The 19,042-nt window shown below is 46.5% G+C and overlaps 2 protein-coding genes across 5 annotated transcripts in view; both read left to right on the top strand.

Annotated features, from left to right (window-relative positions):
- Window positions 1-13,309, top strand: part of LOC144785248 (uncharacterized) — a 78,572-nt gene extending 65,263 nt beyond the window's left edge. Inside the window, exons 2-3 of the mRNA XM_078664258.1 lie at window positions 6,868-7,548; window positions 13,068-13,309. Coding sequence (XP_078520384.1) covers window positions 6,868-7,548; window positions 13,068-13,309 — 923 coding nt within the window. The remainder of the gene's footprint in view (window positions 1-6,867; window positions 7,549-13,067) is intronic.
- The window catches only part of USP7 (ubiquitin specific peptidase 7), a 1,709,027-nt gene that overhangs the window by 944,425 nt on the left and 745,560 nt on the right, over window positions 1-19,042 (top strand). For all 4 annotated transcript variants that reach the window (XM_078663105.1, XM_078663106.1, XM_078663108.1 and 1 more), the window contains one exon: window positions 17,157-17,287. In XM_078663105.1, coding sequence (XP_078519231.1) covers window positions 17,157-17,287 — 131 coding nt within the window. The remainder of the gene's footprint in view (window positions 1-17,156; window positions 17,288-19,042) is intronic.

Raw genomic sequence — 19,042 nt, 5'->3', positions numbered from 1 at the left:
GCACCAACCCCCGCCGGACCTATCCATTTCAGGTGTCGGTAGCTCGCCGGTGTATGCAATGGATCCATCGCATCGCGGCGGGGACCCCATGCTACTCCCCACAGCTGCCGCTTGTCGGTTGGCCGAATGGAGACACTTATTTCACGCACACAATGCTCCGTGCGTGGACAGAATCCGAGATTACAGAGACGGAGGGGTTATTCGCGGAGGGGCAGCTTCGCCCATTCGAACAGCTCATGGAGGACTATGACCTCCCCCCAGGACAATTTCTAACCCACCGACAACTCATCACCACTTTCCGCCCACATTATGATCTTCGACTTGGCGAACCCGCGATACACCCAGTCGTCCACACCATCCTCTACATAGGCCGACATCTTGTTACCTGGCTATATAAGTCAATCCGTGAACTTGCACACAAGCCCTTACTCACTCTGAGGGCCACCTGGGAGGACGAATTCGGGTGACAGTTACATGACGGGGAGTGGGTCAAGGCGCTTGAATTCCCTAAGAAGGTGTCTAGAAACGCAAGATTCAAGAACATACAGTTCTACATTTTACATAGAGCGTATCGGACACCGGCGCGATTACATCGCTTCTACACCGATACGCAGTTCCTTTGTCCTAGGTGGCATTTATCAGACGCACACTTCCTACACATGTTTTGGAGCTGCCCAGCTTTACAGTTGTATTGGTCCAACATACTCGCCTCTGTCCGCACCCTCACGGGACTCACAGACTTAGACTCCTGGGAAGCGGTTGTCCTGGGAATATTTCGTAGACCGAAAACACAAAGTACAGGTCCGCTTCGCGGCATTGTCCCTGCTACTAGCTAAAAGAAACATTGCCATGCAATGGCGGGCAACATCGGGACCTCCTTTGGAGGCATGGGTGGGGGCGGTACAGAAATGGGCACACGCAGAGGAGGAACTCCTACGGTAGGAGGAAGCCAAAGGCCAACGCAAGCACCCCATATCCCTGGAGTGGGCCATGCTCTCTCACCAGTTAAAACAAGCGCATGCGCTCCCTGCCCCATATACCTCCCAATGACTCCAGCACCACAATAGGGCACAGATGCGGTGATCCCCGTTCGTGTCGTCCCCCCCCAAACCCCCCCCCCCCCCAACCGCAGTAACCTGCACACTCCACATACGCCACCCGCTCCACCCTGACTGGAGACGGACTCACAGTAGACTTCTGCATGTACTATGTACCCCCCTCCTGGCAAGTAACGGCTGCTATCCGGACATCATCCATGATCCTGCACCCCAGACCTTGTCTCCGTCCTTCTCCCCCCCCCCCTCTTCTTTCCCTTGCAAAACCCACAGTTTATCTTTCCCAGTTTTTTCCTTGAACTCACATCTGTACAATGGCAGTTGGACTACCATCCTCATCGTTCCAGCCATATGGAAGCAGTTGGCCTGTCTTTAATTTCTTTCATGGTGTATATGTCCTACTGTGCAACTACCAAGTGTATTATGCTGTACTGTGAGCACTTTTGAAAAATGTTAAAAAAATATTTAAAACAAATAATAATACCTCCTAGAGCGCATTCCACTGGCAAAATAGGAGCTACTATGGTCTTCTTTGGGAATATTCCCCTAGCTGGCATCTGTAAGGCAGCAACATGGTCTACACCGCACACATTCACCAAACACTATTGCGTAGATGTGTCTGCGAAACAAGAAGCAAATGTAAGCCAAGCTGTACTAAAAACTGTTTCAAATATCTACAACCAGTACAGGTTAGCCACCACTTTGGGAGTTTATTGCCACATAGCCTATGCAAAGCATGTGATTACAGCTCATATGACTCGAACTGATAATGTTGCTAACCCAGTAAGCATCTGTTATTGGCAAGTAGAGCTGTAGATTCACATGCACCCACCCGCCTCCCCTGTCTCCTGTAGTTGTAGTTCTCAATTTACATTCATATGCATGGACATCTCTATTCTATACTTAATTTCATTCTCACCCTCTGCGGGGAAAACAATCTGGAGCCGATGCCCATGCGCACCATCACCTAAAGGAGGAGTCACCTTACCTCGTGACTTTAAAGACTTTTTGGAAGAAAAACAACTTGCAAACATCCGGACCCAACACTGGCAGGAGTATGCAAACCATGTGAATCTACAGCTCTACAAGGGCAAGTAACATTATCCTTGTATAACTACACTGTGTGGTTCTTTTTCACTTTACCTACACTAGATAATTTGTACTGGTAAAACAAGCTGCTTTACACTCCTTCTGGACTAAGCCTGAAGGCTGCTCACCACAGTTACCACTTGAGCTTTTAAAGGTTATAATCAACTTAAGGGTTGTCTGTTTTAGTGCAGGGTGCTTCACTTAAGTGTGCACCATATACTAAGTCAGCCTACTACAGGTAGATACTGCACCAGATTACCCAGAGCCTTCACCTTCCTGTTGAGATATTGAACAAGCGCACCTGAGCTCCTTCTATCCGTCATCAGATAACATTTATAGATCTTTATGGAGTACATTACTCACCTGTTGTGCGGAACATATTACATTGATGGCTCCCCTCTCCTGAGGTCCTCTGTTCCAAGATCTGGCTGGCACCGCAAGACTGTTAGGCACTGTCAAGGTATATATTGAACCCTTGTCTCTATTTTGTTTTTCAAAGTTCCTTACAAGCCACCCCTTTTCAAATCTATGGTATTTTTTTAAATGGACTCACTACTTTGGCTAACGCCCAGACGGGACTAGACATGTGTTACTGATCGAGACTTCTAGCTGCAGATTACTTAGCTTTTAAATATTCCCCAGGCTGTTCTAGGATCAGGAATCTGCTGATTAATAGTCACTACCATATACGGTGTTACTGAAGGGAAGTAACGTGTTTGGTTCTGCATTTGTGCCTCTTAGTTGTCAGTTGAGAATTGTTTACTTTCTGAACAGTTCCTGTGGCAAGTGAGTTAAAGGTGCTGAGGACTACAGAAGCTTTCCTTCCCATGACCAAAATCTGTTGTGTGGCGACATAGGTTCAAGTTCACACCGTTGATAAACGTCTCAGAGGTGAGAAGTGTGAAAAAGTGCCCTCTTTCTGCATAATTGCCCCCACTTTTTGCTGAATTACTGATGTACTTTGAGTGTGCCCTGGGCTCCTGCTAATCAGGTACCTGGGGCCTATGTTCTTTCCCTAAAACATTGAAGCCTAAACTCAATTGATATCTCTGGCCACAGATCAGCTCTGGTAAATGGTACCACAGGTGCCCAGGGCAATGTGAACTGAGAAGGCCTCTAATTGCTGCAGCACTTATTGTGCCACCCTTAATGTTCTGTACCCTGACACTCGCACACTGCCTTTGTAGGCTGCATGTCTTGCTGCAGAACAAAGTGAAGTGTCTGCATGGCACACATCCATGTGTGCCATACCTACAACCCACTGCCCTGGCATAGATCAGACACCCCTCTAGCTTGGTGCACTATACCAGTGGCGAGGGTACAGATGCATGAGCTCTGTACCCCTACAGTGTCCAAGTCCATTCTTGGACATTGTAAGTGCAGTGCTGCCATTAAGCGTATATGATGGCGGGAGCTTGTCATTACGAACTCCACAGCACCACAATGGCTACACTGAAAACTGAGAAGTTTGGTATCAAACTTCTCAGCACATTAAACCCAACACTGATGCCAGTGTGGGATTTAATGACCAATACCCAGAGGGCATCTTAGAGATGCCTCTTGAAAACTAACCTACCACTAGTGCCCAGGCTGAGTGGCTGCTTTCGGCTGCCACCACCAGCCATATTTCTGGACCCCTGGGTCGAGAGCCTGCTGCTCTCTGGGGCCTGAAAAAATGCACATCCTGGAACGAGGTGCGAAGCCTCCTTCCCCAGGTTGGGCAGGGTGCACGAAGGGGAAGCTTCAGAGGCTTGCCGCCTTTGTGAGTTTCCCCAGGCCACTTGCTGCTCTCAGCAACTGGTCCCCAATGGTTCTGACCCCCATTTTGGGCGGGAACAACGGGCGGGAAAAACAAGTGGGGGAAAAAAGGTGTGCCCACCTCTGCCAACTCCATCCTCCAGGTGGGGGAGGCGAGGTGAAGCACAACTCTGTTCACGCCATGTTGAAGATGGGGAGGACTCAGCCAACCAGGGACAGGCGTATGCCCCCCCCCCCCCCCCCCCCCACTGGAGGGTGGCCTAATAGCGGGTGTACCCATTGGTCCCTGCCTTTCACCTACCTGTAATGCCCCTAAATCTTGTATTTAGGGGCACGCCTGAACCTGGCTTCCTCAGACAAGAACGTGCAACAAGGACCGAACAGCCGTGCAGCAGCTAACAAGAGTAAGACTCCCACTGACTTTGCCCAAGCCCTACTAGCCTGTCTCCCCCTCGAACCTACTCCTGCGAAATCCTGGTGTGTCCTGCAGCCAGCAACCTAGAAAACCCCGGAGGACCTGCCTGCCTTTAAATACAAACTTTGTCCCCTGTGAACACTGTATTTTTCATCTGAAACCTCTGGTTCCGTCCGGACACCGCGGATCCGTCCCACTCTGCACCCCTCGTTACACGGCCCGAGCTCGAGTGGGCAAACATCACGAGGGTGTCACCCTGCGATCCTGACCAGATAGCCGGCGACACCTGACCAGCCTCAAGCCGACGCCTGCAGCCTAAATCCAGAAGGCCCCACTAACCGCGACCAGGAACTGGTAAGAAGATCCGACCCCAAAAGGCACCCCTGCACCCGACCTCTTATGGCCTCTGTGCCCAAACCGACAGTGCCTAACCAACCCCTAACTTCCCAACTTACCTTTTGAAGTGGTGGTCACACCCAGAAGACCTTTGTCCCCAAGCCTGCAGTGTCTTTCCAAACCGGAGGTTCTCCATTGCAAACAGGGCGTCCGATGTCGAAATATGCACTCTGCACCCGGCCGCCCTAGTGCTGGTGAGGGTGCACCTTTGGTACTACCTTGTTTCCCCATTTGCCCTGAGCTAACGTCCAGGCGCTTTGCTCCTACAGCAAAGTGGCCTGCAATTCAGCAGCCACCAACTGGGGGCTCCCTATCCCCCATTGGACAACATTTGGCCAGAGTACACTGCACCCGGCTGCCCTAGTGCCTCTGAGGGTGTAACTAGAGTGCATCCTTGACCCTAGTGAGTCTACCTCCACTACCAAAGACTTACCTCAAAACCGAAAACACTATGTTCGAGGCATATGGGCTGCAGATGGTACATTTATGAATAGATCGCCATCTGGTGTTGGGCTCGGATGATTGCACTTGTTTTTCTTCTGGAGAAGTCTTTGTCGTCACGAGATCGATGACTCCTCCTTTGGGTGCTAGTGCGCATGGGCATCGGCTCCATCCTTAGATTGTTTTTTTCCGCCATCGGGTTCGGATGAGGATCGAAGCGCTCCGGACCGACTTCGACAAAGAAGGTTATATTCGGAGCGTATTCCCTTTCCAATTCGACGGTATTGTTATCAAACGTGGCTACACTTCCAGTTCGACGCGTTTCGACGTCAACAACAAGATTTCCAACTGCTACGTCGACGAGACCAAGAAGACCATCTCGACGTAGTCCAGCCCGGAGTCCATGGAAAGGACTCCATTAAAAAAATGTCCAACGTGTGGTGCTAAGTTTCCACACAAGGACCTACACGAGGTGTGCAACCTCTGCTTGTCCCCTGAACACGAATCCAGGGACTGTGAAGCCTGTGCGGCATTCTCCTCCAAGTCGACGATTAGAAACCGTCGAGCCCGAAGACACGAGGTATCGAGAATGCAGTCACAAGCAATCCCGGAGCTGTTCAAGGACCAGCATCCCGAAGAGGAGGAAGAAGAGGAGGACGAGGCGGGGTCACAAGCGGACGAGTCAGACGTCGAGGAAATCGACGTTCATCAAACCGTGAGTGACGACGTCCCCTTACCAAAGAACAGACCCCGCACGGTGTCGACCCCGCCCCTCGAGCCCGGTCAGACAACCGAAAAAAGTTTCAGACGCCCTGCCTTCGGGCCCGGCAACGAAACCAAAACCGAAACACTCGGTCTTCCACCATGGTGGATCCGAGAAACGGCCCACCTCGACATCGACACCGAAGCTCCATACAAAGGAAAGCTCGAAGTCGAAAGAGAGACATGCTTCGACGTCGAAGACAACCTCGACACCGAAGACATCTTCGACACCGACAACATCGGATGCGAATAAATTCTCGGTGCCGAAAATACAAATGGACAGTCAGAAGAAAAAACACCTTTCGGACCCAAAAACTTTGGTACCGACACAGGAGCATCAAACAGATCCTAAACAAAAGACTCTGTTTATTGATCCACAAACTGGCAAGGTAGTGACAGAACTACCTAAAAAGAGGAAGAATGAACAGTCGGACGACAAAACTCCTCCTAAGAAGAGAACAATGGGGACGAATACAACTCCTCCCCTTTCTCCACAACCTAAAGACACACCCTCTTTTCCTCTTCCTCACACTAGGCCAGCTACTCCTTTACGCCCATCTATACTCCTTTACGCCCATCTACACCCATAACAGATGTAGAAAGTGATACAGGAGAGGGAGAACATCCTAGGGATGATGAAGACTCAATCCCAGAGGATGAAGATCCATGGGAACAATATAATGTAGGGTCAGATAATGATAACGAACCTGACCTGTATCCCTCAAAACCTTCACCACCTGACGATAATACTGGTTTTGCACAACTAATTAATAGGGCAGCAAAATACCACAAGGTAGAGCTACATGCAGAACCTCAAATAGAGGATTTCCTGTTAGAAACACTACCTGCTGCACAAAGAACATCAGGGACGCTACCAATGCTTAAGGGCCTCCTCAATCACACATCAGAGATATTCAAAGACCCGGTGAGGGCTAGGGTAATAAACCCAAGAATTGATAAAAAAATATAAGGCAGCTCCAAAAGACCCAATATTTATCAAGGGACAAATTCCTCTAGACTCACTAGTGGTCACAAACGCTCGCAAGAGAGCAAACTCTTTAACTACAGGAGAAGCTCCACCTCCTGACAAAGAGTCTAAGCTAATAGATGCCTCCGGCAAGAGAGTAGCATCCCAAGCGGCAAACAGCTGGCGCATAGCTAATACGCAAGCGCTACTTGCACGGTATGACAGAGCTCATTATGATGAATTAGAAAAACTCATCACGCACCTCCCTAAAGAACACCAAAAGAAGGCAGATCAACTCCTACAGGAAGGAAAGATAATAACTAATGCTTCCATTAAGTGCGCCCTAGACGCAGCAGACACTGCAGCAAGATCCATAAACACAAGCATCATGCTAAGGAGACATGCATGGCTTAGAGTTTCAGGGTTCAAACAAGAGGTACAAACATCATTATTGAACCAACCTTTTGATGAGAAAACACTTTTCGGCTCAGGGACAGATGAGGCCTTAGAAAAGATGAAAAAAGATACGGAAACGGCTAAATCAATGGGAGCATTGCAACAGCCAACTCAAAGAGGTTCCTTTCGTAGGTCCACCTATAGAGGAGGATCCAAAAACACAGGTACAAGCCAGCAACCAACCTCTTTTACACCGACATCACCCAGAGGTAATTCTAGAGGTAACTACAGAGGTAACAACAACAAGGGTAGAGGTCGCGGAAACAATAACAACCGCAACTCTCCAACCCCAAAGCAGTGACTTCATACAGCTCCCCCCAGACCATATAACAGCGGTCGGGGGACACCTATCACAGTTCCTACCCGTCTGGGAAAACATCACATCAGACAGGTGGGTGAGACAAATTATCCAACATGGTTATTGCCTGGAACTCACAGCTACCCCACCAAACATCCCCCCCAAACAGCGTCCAATGAGACAAGATCACCTGACACTGTTAAAACAAGAAGTACTATCCCTGCTAGAAAAGCATGCCATAGAGAAGGTTCCACAACACCAACAAGGAACAGGAGTATACTCCCTATACTTCCTGATCCCCAAAAAAGACGGGTCTCTAAGGCCAATACTAGACCTAAGACCTCTCAATGCATACATAAATTCGGAACATTTCCACATGGTCACGCTCCAACAAGTACTTCCTTTACTGAAGAAAGGGGACTTTCTTTCTACACTGGATCTAAAAGACGCTTACTTTCATATCCCTATTCACAAAGCCCACAGGAAATACCTCAGGTTTGTGATAGAAGGACAACATTATCAGTTCAAAGTCCTTCCGTTTGGTGTCAAAACGGCACCAAGGGTGTTCACAAAATGCCTAGCAGTGGTTGCAGCTCACCTAAGAAGACAACAAATACATGTCTTCCCCTACTTGGACGACTGGCTAATAAAAGCCAAGTCACAAGAAGAATGTCTTCAAAACACACAAAAGACAATTCAGCTGCTACACCAGCTAGGGTTTACGGTGAACTATACAAAGTCACACCTGCAACCAAGCAAGGTTCAACAATATCTAGGGGCTACTATAGACACAGAAAAAGCCAAAGTATACCCCAATCCAGTCAGGATCCAAACAATGCTTACAGTCATTCAAAGATTCCAACCACAACATTCACTAACAGCGCGAGTGTTCATGCAACTATTAGGGATGATGTCATCCTGCATACCGCTAATACCATATGCAAAACTACAGATGCGTCCGCTACAAGAATGCTCAGCGACACAGTGGAATCAGGCTCAAGGACAGATTACAGATCTGGTGTTGGTAGACGACCGCACACACCGCTCTCTGAAGTGGTGGAACACAACAAACATTGCCAAGGGGCGGTCGTTCCTAGAACCAATTCCACAGGTGATAATAACAGCGGATGCATCCCTCACCGGATGGGAAGCGCATATGGAGAAATATACAGTACAAGGAAGATGGAGTGTGCAGGAGAAAAGACTGCACATCAATCATCTAGAACTACTAGCAGTGTTTCTAGCATTGAAAGCCTTTCAAATGCATGTTATCAACAAAGCAGTCCTGATCAGAACAGACAACATGACAGCAATGTATTATATTCAAAAACAGGGGGGGAAGCACTCTCTCCAACTATCCAGACTAGCGCAGGAAATCTGGAGATGGGCCATTCCTCAAAACATCTATTCAAAATCAGATAGCAGACATCTTAAGCAGACAGTCAGAACAAATACACGAATGGGAACTGCACCAACAAATACTGCAGCCATTCTTCCAAAGATGGGGACAACCAGAGATAGATCTCTTTGCCACTCATCAGAACGCAAAATGCCAAAGCTTCGCATCCAGGTACCCACACCACCTGTCGCAGGGCAATGCGTTATGGATAAATTGGTCCAACAAATTTGCATACGCTTTTCCCCCTCTCCCACTAATCCCATTAGTGGTCCGAAAGCTGCAACAACACTCAATGACCATGATACTAGTAGCACCCACGTGGGCATGACAACCGTGGTTCACCACGCTCCTGCAACTCTCACAGGTGCCACACCAAAAGCTAAGAATTTTACCCATGCACCTTACACAGAACCATGGAGAAATAATGCACCCAGATCCCAAACAACTGAACCTAGCGATCTGGCTCCTGAAATCCTAGAATTTGGATACTTAGATCTACCCCCAAATTGTATGGAGATCATTAAGCAAGCGAGACGTCCCACCACCAGAGCATGCTACGCAGCTAAGTGGAAGAGGTTTGCTGTATACTGTACCAGTAATAACATCAACCCTCTGGACGTATCAACAAAAGAGATTATTTGCTATTTACTACACTTACAGCTATGTAATCTTGCGTACACATCTATCAGAGTACATCTAGCAGCTATAGCAGCGTACCTACAAAACAGGCAACACCTATCCCTGTTTAAAGTGCCAGCAATCAAAGCCTTCATGTAAGGCCTTAAAAGAGTCATTCCACCAAGATTACCACCTTCCCCGGTCTGGAATCTCAACATAGTACTCACCAGACTAATGGGACCACCTTTCGAACCTATGCATAGGTGTGAAATACAATTCCTTACATGGAAGGTGGCCTTCCTTATAGCCATTACCTCCCTCAGGAGAGTAAGCGAATTACAGGCATTGACCATACAAGAACCATTCCTAAAGTTACACCAGAATAAAGTGGTTCTTAGAACAAACCCAAAGTTCTTGCCTAAAGTAATTTCAGCATTTCACATCAATCAACCAGTGGAACTACCAGTCTTTTTCCCAAAACCACAGACGGTAGTAGAAAGGGCCCTACACACATTAGATGTCAAAAGGGCAATATTGTACTACATTGAAAGGACACAAAATTTCAGGAAAACTAAACAACTACTTGTAGCGTTTTCCCCAACACATAAGGGCAATCCTATCTCTAAAGCGGGCATCGCCAGATGGATTGTAAGATGTATACAAATATGGTACATAAAAGCAAAGAGAACGTTAGCTGTTCCTCCTAGAGCTCATTCTACACGTAAGCTAGGAGCATCTATGGCATTCTTAGGAAACATTCCCCTAGATGACATATGCAGAGCAGCAACTTCGTCTACACCACATACCTTCACAAAACACTACTGTGTTGATGTGCAGGCTACACAACAAGCCAGAGTGGGCCAAGCTGTATTAAAAACTTTATTTCAAACGGTTGCGACAGACACGGGTGACCACCGCTAGGGAGGTAACTGCTGTATAATCTATTCATAAATGTACCATCTGCAGCCCATATGCCTCGAACGGAATATGCTACTTACCAGTATGCATCTGTTCTTGGCATAGATGGCTGCAGAGTGGTACATGCCCTCCCTGCCTCCCCGGAAACCTGTGTCTGTCCCAACATTATCTTATTTAGATACACTTACATGGGCATCCCTTTCTGTATTCTATTACACTACTCCATCTAACCCTACTATGGCAAAACAATCTAAGGATGGAGCCGATGCCCATGCGCACTAGCACCCAAAGGAGGAGTCATTGATCTCGTGACGACAAAGACTTCTCCAGGAGAAAAACAAGTGCAATCATCCGAGCCCAACACCAGATGGCGATCTATTCATAAATGTACCACTCTGCAGCCCTCTATGCCAAGAACAGATGCATACTGGTAAGTAGCATATTCCTTTCCTCCTTAGGATAACATGGACTGTTTTTCTGTGAAGTTCCTAAGTGTGGAGTTTGGGAAGAAACTAAGGAAATTCTTAAAAATTGCATAATCTAACAAAAACGATGTTACTTACCTGTTTTCAGGAAATGTCCCAGAGTAGTATCTAGGTATACTACTGTGTAAGCCTAGTAATCTCAAAAGTTACTTAACTGCTATTTTACTAAAAAGCCTATTCAAGTCTATGAACTGAATTTACTAAGTATTGCATTTCTCTGCATCCATACTGTAAATCAATCTACATCAAACGTGGAAGTTTAATAAACACATATTCTTAATACGAGTATGCTATTAACATGATCCAAGCACTCCCAGGAACTCGTCTGTACCAGCTACCTCCATAGGATAACATAGACTGTTTTTCTGTGCAAAGTTTCTAAGTGTGGAGTTTGAGAAACTGAAGAAATTGTTTAAAATGGCATAATCTACCAAAAACGATTTTACTTACCGGTTTTCAGGAAATGTCCCAGAGTAGTTTCTAGTTCTCCAGTATTGTTTTCATAGATTCACATGCCTGAATCCTTCCCCGTCGTCGGAGTGGGAGTCCCACGATACATAAAAAAAGCAATATTTTGTATATAAGAAAACCAAAACCCTTGGTATTACCAACCAGGAAGTAAAGTAGCCTTAAGCTACAATGGAAAAAACTTCCACACTCTACTATCCTAGTCATTTTGTATAGACTAAACTACAGCCAATCAGGCGCCAGCACCCACTAGAATGCCTTCCCCAGAGACTCAGGCTCTCAGATTTTCTACCGCACGTCGTGCGAATGGGAGTCTCCCTGAGCTCTGCTCAGTACTTCTCAACCTGACTGGTTTTTCTCCTATTTTTGGAATGTCTTCTTCTAAAATCTCTTCAGACCATGTGAGTCTTGTGGGAAGCTTAGGCTTTTTAAAGAAGATCCCCACAAAAAGTGCATTTATTGCCTATATCCAGACCATGAGGTAAAGGATTGTAAGATCTGACGGACATTTCCTCAGAAGACCATCAGAGACAGGGAAGGTAGTCTTCTACTATGGTTGCAGAAGATTAAGGACCAGGATGATCCTCTATCTGAGGTAGGAAGTTTGGCTTCGGCGTCTTCTATAACTTCCAGAAAGAGAAAGATTGAGGAAGAGGTATCTTCTCCTGGGGCTAAGGTGTTGAGAAAAGCTAAGGATTCTAGCTTGCCTACTCTTCTACCGCAAAAAAGGCTTCTCCACCTTCTAAATCTGGACCTAAAATGCCCCCGAGAAAGTCTGCTAAGTCTTTGCCATCTAAAAGACTGTCGGAGAAAAAAATTCCCCAGAAAAAGACCTCATCGATGACCTCATCGTCGACGGCTGCTCCGTCGACGGGTCACGTCTACAGTATTTCCTCCACGTCGACAGTTACTTTCTCTTCGCCAAAGCCTCAGATGGTGATGTCTGCTTCTTCACCGTCGACGATGGTCTTGGTTTCAGTGAGACCCATCTCGTCAACGCAGATTCAACCATCAAGTGTCGGCGTCCCTTCGTCGTCTGTTAAAGATATCGTCGACGAGTGCATCGTTGACGCAGATTAGCCCGTCGACAGAAGTCATCCTGTCGACGGGTCCCTCGTCGACAAAAGCAGCTTTGCCGTCGACGACCACACCGTCGACGAAAAGTCCATCGTCGTCGTCGACGACATCGTCGACTAAGATTCCACCGTCGTCGACAAGTTCCTCGTCAACGAAAGTTCTACCATATTCGACAGCTTCGTCGCCGACGAAGTCAAGATTGTCGTCAAAGGCTTAGTCGACGACAACATCGTCAACATTGAAAGCCCCATAGACGAAGCATGCAATATCTCCGCCGACGATACCGTCGATGGTGGGTCCGTCGACGCCTCTTCTGTCATCATGTACGGATCTGCCGGTTTGGTCCGCTGCTCCGCCTGCTGCCTCTTTTACTTCAGTCGACTGAGGCTTCAATGTTACAAAGAAGAGGCTCTACTCTACCGCCTCTTTCACCCCTAAAGTTGCCTGAGCAGCTTCTGGATTCAGAGGAGGATGATAATCAGCGACAATCTGATGAGGGCAACAGTTTCCGAGCGGCCAGAAGTCCGTCAGAACTATTAACAAAGATGCAGGAGGAAGATCACGAAGAGGAAGAGTTTTTTCCTGCACCAGTTGCTCAAGCCCCTGCAGCAGTACCACCAGCACAGATGCCATTAGACCTCCTTACAAATTTACAATACATGTTAAATGACTATTACTGCCGATTTCCTCCGTCTGAATCTGCATAATCGCTTCTGACGACACCCATGACTCAAGCACCTGCCTCAGCCTCGAGAGTCCCAAGACAGTCTCCTTTGACACCTGTACCTGAGGAACAATCTATTAATCCACCTTCTCCGGCACACAAAAGGTCCTCCACCAGCTCATCTCAAAGAGCTTCTTTCCCAAATAAATATAATGATTCGGAAAGGTGCAATCGAGAAAGTTCCTCGATTACAAAGAGGAAGAGGTTTCTATTCAAGGTTCTTCCTCATACGAAAGAAAACAGGCGACTGGCGCCCCATTCTCGACCTACGCGCCCTCAACAAATACCTCAAGAAGATGTCCTTCCGGATGTTAACACTTCAAGAAATCCTCCAGCTTCTTTCCCAAGGCGATCACATGGCTACCCTAGATCTTCAAGATGCCTACTTTTATGTTCCCATTCTCCCCAGGCACAGGAAATTCCTGAGGTTCAGAGTGGCTGGCAGGGACTTTCAATTCAAAGTTCTCCCGCTTGGGCTTCGATCAGCGCCCCGAGTGTTCACGAACATATTAGCCCCAGTGGCGGCACATCTTCCCTTAGAAGGCATTCAAATCTTCCCGTATTTAGGCGATTGCCTTATCAAGGCCCGTTCTCTAAGAGCAGCAAGAATACATGTCCAAAGATGCCTCTCGTTCTTTCAGTCTCTGGGACTTTCAATCAATTTCAAGAAATCCCATCTTGTTTCGTCACAAAGGATATCGTTTCTGGGGGCATCACTAGACACTCACCTCACCCAAGCTTTTGTCTCAAAAGAAAGATAACTCAAGATTTGCAAGATGGCCCTCCACTTACGGCAAAAAGAGAACGTTTCAGTACGAATGTACAAGTCATTCCTAGGGATGCTATCATCCTGCATCCCTCTCATAACGCACTGCCGTCTCCGGATGAGACCTTTCCAAGAGGAACTCAGTCTACAATGGGTTCAAGTGTCAGGGTCGTTCGACAGGATCGCCATAACCTACTGTGTGAGAGAAGCTTTTCTTTGGTGGACCCGAAGAGAGAATAACGGAGATACCAAGTTACACCATCACCACGGAGGCTTCCCTGGAAGGATGGGGGGCACACCTACAGGTAATGACAGTCAATGGGAAATGGAATACACATCAAAAGAAAGGGCACATCAACATTCTAGAGTTGAGAGCGATTATTCTGGCCCTGAAATCTTTTCAGACGGTGATACACGAATCCACAGTTCTAACCAGAACAGACAATACAACAAGTATGCGTTACTTGAACAAACAAGGGGGCGCAAGATCGGCCCTTCTTTCTCAGGAGGCCCAGGAGATTTGGAGTTGGGCTCTGTGTCACAGGATAAATCTGTCAGCCACGCACGTTCCAGGGATGTCCAATGTGCTCGCAGATTCTCTCAGCAGAGCGACCGCGACAAATCACGAATGGGAACTTAATCAGCCGAATCTGGACAGAGTTTTTCAGCAGTGGGGTCATCCCGACCTGGACCTATTTGCGACGAAGCAGAACCACAAATGCCCATATTTTGCAAGTTGGATTCCCCACAGGGATTCATGCGGAGAAGCACTTTCGATGGAATGGTCTCAAATATTTGCATACGCTTCTCCGCCGATTCCTTTGGTTCCCAGAGTCATCCGGAAAATGAAACGGCAACCATGCCGCATCATCCTCATTGCGCCCAGGTGGCCTCTCCAGTATTGGTTCACCGAGCTCCTACTTCTCTCGGAGTGCAATCCCATACAACTTCAAGCACTACCAAATCTCACAATGCTAGAGGGTCAAATTTGTCATCCGGACCCAGCTTCCTTGAAATTAGCAGCTTGGCTCCTCAATACGTTGAATTCGCCCATCTAAATATCCTAGAGGATTGTAAAAAGGTTTTAGCCAATGCTCGAGCGCTTGCTACTATTAAGACTTACAAACTTAAATGGAAAAGATTTTGTGCCTGGTGTCTCGCGGCCAATTTACATCCACTCCATGTGAAACCAGAACAGATCTTAACGTTCTTTTTTCAACTAGCTAAGTCTGGCTTGTCTCATTCCACACTGAAAGTGGTTTTAGCGGCCATTTCCAGATTCCATCAAGATGGCTCTAATTCTTTGTATTCCACTAGAATAATTCAGCAATTCTTCAAAGGCCTTTTTTGAATGTTCCCGCCTGTTCGGCGTCCACCTCCTTCCTGGTACTTGAATGTGGTACTCTCTCAGCTCATGCGTCATCCCTTTGAGCCTATTCATAAAGTGAATCTCAAATTCCTTTCCTGGAAGGTTTCTCTCCTAGCTCTAACATCGGCACGTAGAGTCAGTGACATTCAAGCATTCACCATCAAAGCTCCGTTTTTACAGTTCACTTCAAATTCGGTGGTGCTACGTACCAATCCAAGCTACATGCCTAAAGTTCCATCTGACTTTCACCTTAATGAGCTGGTGCTCTTAAGGACATTCTTTCCTAATCCACAAACGAGAGTGGAGAAGGCCTTGCATTCCCTGGACATCAGGAGATGTCTTAAATTTTACCTCCAACGAATTGCTACATTGCGTAAAACAGATAAGCTCTTTGTAGCATATGGGAGGATACGTCAAGGATACGCTGTATCTAAGCCGACCATAGCCCGTTAGGTGTCCTCAGCAGTTAGTCTGTTACCAACAAGCAGGAAGACCATTGCAGTCCTTGCCAAGAGTGCATTCTACGAGAGCGGTCTCCTCCTCAACAGCCCTCTTCGCTGGAGTGCCTCTTCATCACATCTGCAGAGCAGCAACCTGGACCAGCACGCATACCTTCACCAAGCACTATTGCTTGAATGCTGCCAGTGATGCAGATACTTCAGTGGGACGAGCAGTGCTTCGCAATCTTTTTAAATAATGTGAGCCTCTGTTCTTCCTCCTCCTCTATGCTTTTCTAGACGCTTATGTTTCATGTAATATTGTTTGCAAAATGTACATATGCATAAGAATGCAAAAAAAGCGTCTGAGCAGGATGGTGTGTACTGCTATTTACTCTGATTCAGGCATATGAATCTATGAAAGACACCCCAATACTGGAGAAGAACAATAGTTACTTAACTCTAATCTGTGGTTCTCCAGTATTGGTGTCTTTCATAGATTCACATGCACCCGCCCACCTCCCCTCAGAGGCTCCCCAGGCAATATTATTACTTTCACTCCTGTGCGAGAAAATCTGAGAGCCTGAGTCTCTAGGGAGAGCATTCTAGTGGGTGCTGGCGTCTGATTGGCTGTAGTTTGGTCTGTACAAAATGACTAGGATAATCATGAGTGTGGAAGTTTTTTCCATTGTAGCTTAGGGCTACTTTACTTCCTGGTTGGTATTACCAAGGGTTTTGGTTTTCTTATATACAAATTATTGCTTTTTTTTATGTACCGTGGGACTCCCACTCCAAAGACGGGGAATGATTCATGCATGTGAATCTATGAAAGACACCAATACTGGAGAACCACAGATTACAGATAAGTAATTATTGTTCATATATCTAGTAATCTCAAATGTTACTTACCCGCTATTTTACTGAAAATCCTATTCAAGTCTGTGTACTGCATTTATTAATTATTGCATTTCTCTGCATCCATACTGTAAGTCAAACCAAAGTGCATATACAATTATCATTCAAACTGTATTTCAATTGCTTTATCATAAAGTATTTATTGCTTATCCAGACATGCTTGGTTCTCCAAATAAAGTAACTTAAGAATATTTTTATACAAAAACAATTGGTCTGAAGTTCAGTTCAAGTCAGTAGTTCGCAGGTTCTCAAAATGCACCTTTGGACCTAAAAGCATTATTATATATAGAAATAGTTGATATAATTAACATGTTACAATTTATACCTAACGATTCATTTCTAGGTGAAGTTTTGCTAGCTGTCACAGATCATGACATCCCCCAGCAACTTGTGGAAAGATTACAGGAAGAAAAAAGAATAGAGGCTCAAAAGAGGAAAGAACGTCAAGAAGCTCATCTCTACATGCAAGTGCAGGTCAGAGTGATCTAAAAATATCAGATGAATGGTAGCACTATTTTTGTCTTTAATTCCTTTTCATATTCGGTGCTGAAAACTGTTCTTCTGCATAGTAAAAGTCCTGTATATAGGCTTGGGATTGAATGATGCCAAATTATTTCTAGAATGTAGCTCATTATATAGCTTCTTCAAGGCGTCAGTTTCTCATATCTAATTTATCGTATGACCTAGAGTTGACCTGAATCTTTTTTATTGTACAATAGTGTTAGGAAATAACCCTTTTTGTAAGGATTTGGACTGGTGCGGGTTGTTTTGTGATGAGTGCACAACATTCTGCTAACCAGACCACAGTGCCAGTACCATAACCTCAAAGTGTGCATGTTTGATTGGATTGCAACCATTTGGCATGAGCTAACTTACTTGTAAGAACCTAGTATATGGTACCCAGGGCCTGTGAGATAGTCAACCCAGGATTGCTTGTACCACCCTGGGTGTGACAAACGTATGAAACGCGACTCCATGTCTGCCACTGCAGACTGGAAGGGCAGTTTTTAAACTGCGAACTCGACTTTGCTACTTAAAGCAATGGCAAAGCTCAGGCCTCCCTTTTTAGGTGTGGCAAAGAGGCAGTGCGCATGCGCTGTGAGGCATGGTGTGATTGCCATGTGAGTTAATGCCACACCTACCACTGTCCATTTGTTTTGTGTGCCTTTCAAAATTGGTTTCATGTTATTGGTGAAAAGCTGTTCCTAGTTGCGCCTTTGGGCTTGTTTTCAAGTTGGTTGCGACTGCCATTGTTAAAAGTGCCCTTACTGTCTGGTTTATGTATCCTTTGATCACTGCACTCCTTTTTCCTTGGCATTCAGTGGTCCCACTCGGTTTCATGCGTGCCCCCTGCTGCTCTCATTCTCTTTATGAATATCTATAGTCTGCTTTAAGCGCAAGTGTTAGCAGTTATCTGTGTTGCCTTTGTGCTCTGCCCCTCACTCCTCCTCCTTCCTTTCCTGGGTGCATGATGAGAACTTTTCAGAAAACTCAAAACGTCTTCTGGAAGCTTTCCCCATCTATCGTTGCACACCACTCCCCCGCCCCCCCCCACACCCCCCCCCACTCCAATTACCAGCAGCATCGCCTTACAGAGCACCATATAAAAGTAGTTTTATACAGATTTAATTTATGCACTTTTTGCGTTAAATAGTGGCTGGGTAATCTCAATCAAGTGCCCATCGGTTGTGCTTGTTGAGCTTGATTTAAATTTTTGTGATTCCTGACTTTTGTTTTATATTGCTTGGGCAGCAGACATGGGAGGCGTGAGAGGTTACTGCTCCCCTTCCCCACCACACAATTCAGCAGCGCACCAATCCTCTACAGAAGACCAGCACCATGCCGACATCCCGGGCAGTGCATGACCAAAACACTGAGCAAGTATTTTTTTACTTTGTCACAAAAAGCTGTTCCCCCCCCCCCAAGTACACCCCACTTTATTTTAGTAAGAGGAAAACCCCCCGAGACGTGCCTGCAAAAAGTAGCAGAAAGTTGACGAAATGCAGCCCTATGTCCTCCCTCCCCCATGTGAGCTCTACCACCTAGTTTAGCTGAAGAGCCAACTCCCCCCACTTTATCAGGGCCTTAACTACATCCATGTGCTGTCAGTGCATATTTTAAAGAGACTGTAGTTGGATTCCTTACCTTTAGAATTACCCCCAGGCGTCAGACTGGATCCGAAGAATTTTTTCATAGCAGTACCCCGGCGTGGCGGTAGGTCATCTCGGC

Source organism: Lissotriton helveticus, chromosome 10, assembly GCF_964261635.1.
Source record: "Lissotriton helveticus chromosome 10, aLisHel1.1, whole genome shotgun sequence".
NCBI lineage: Eukaryota > Metazoa > Chordata > Amphibia > Caudata > Salamandridae > Lissotriton > Lissotriton helveticus.
The sequence above is the reverse complement of the archived record's forward strand: the minus strand, read 5'-3'. Positions and strand labels throughout refer to the sequence as shown.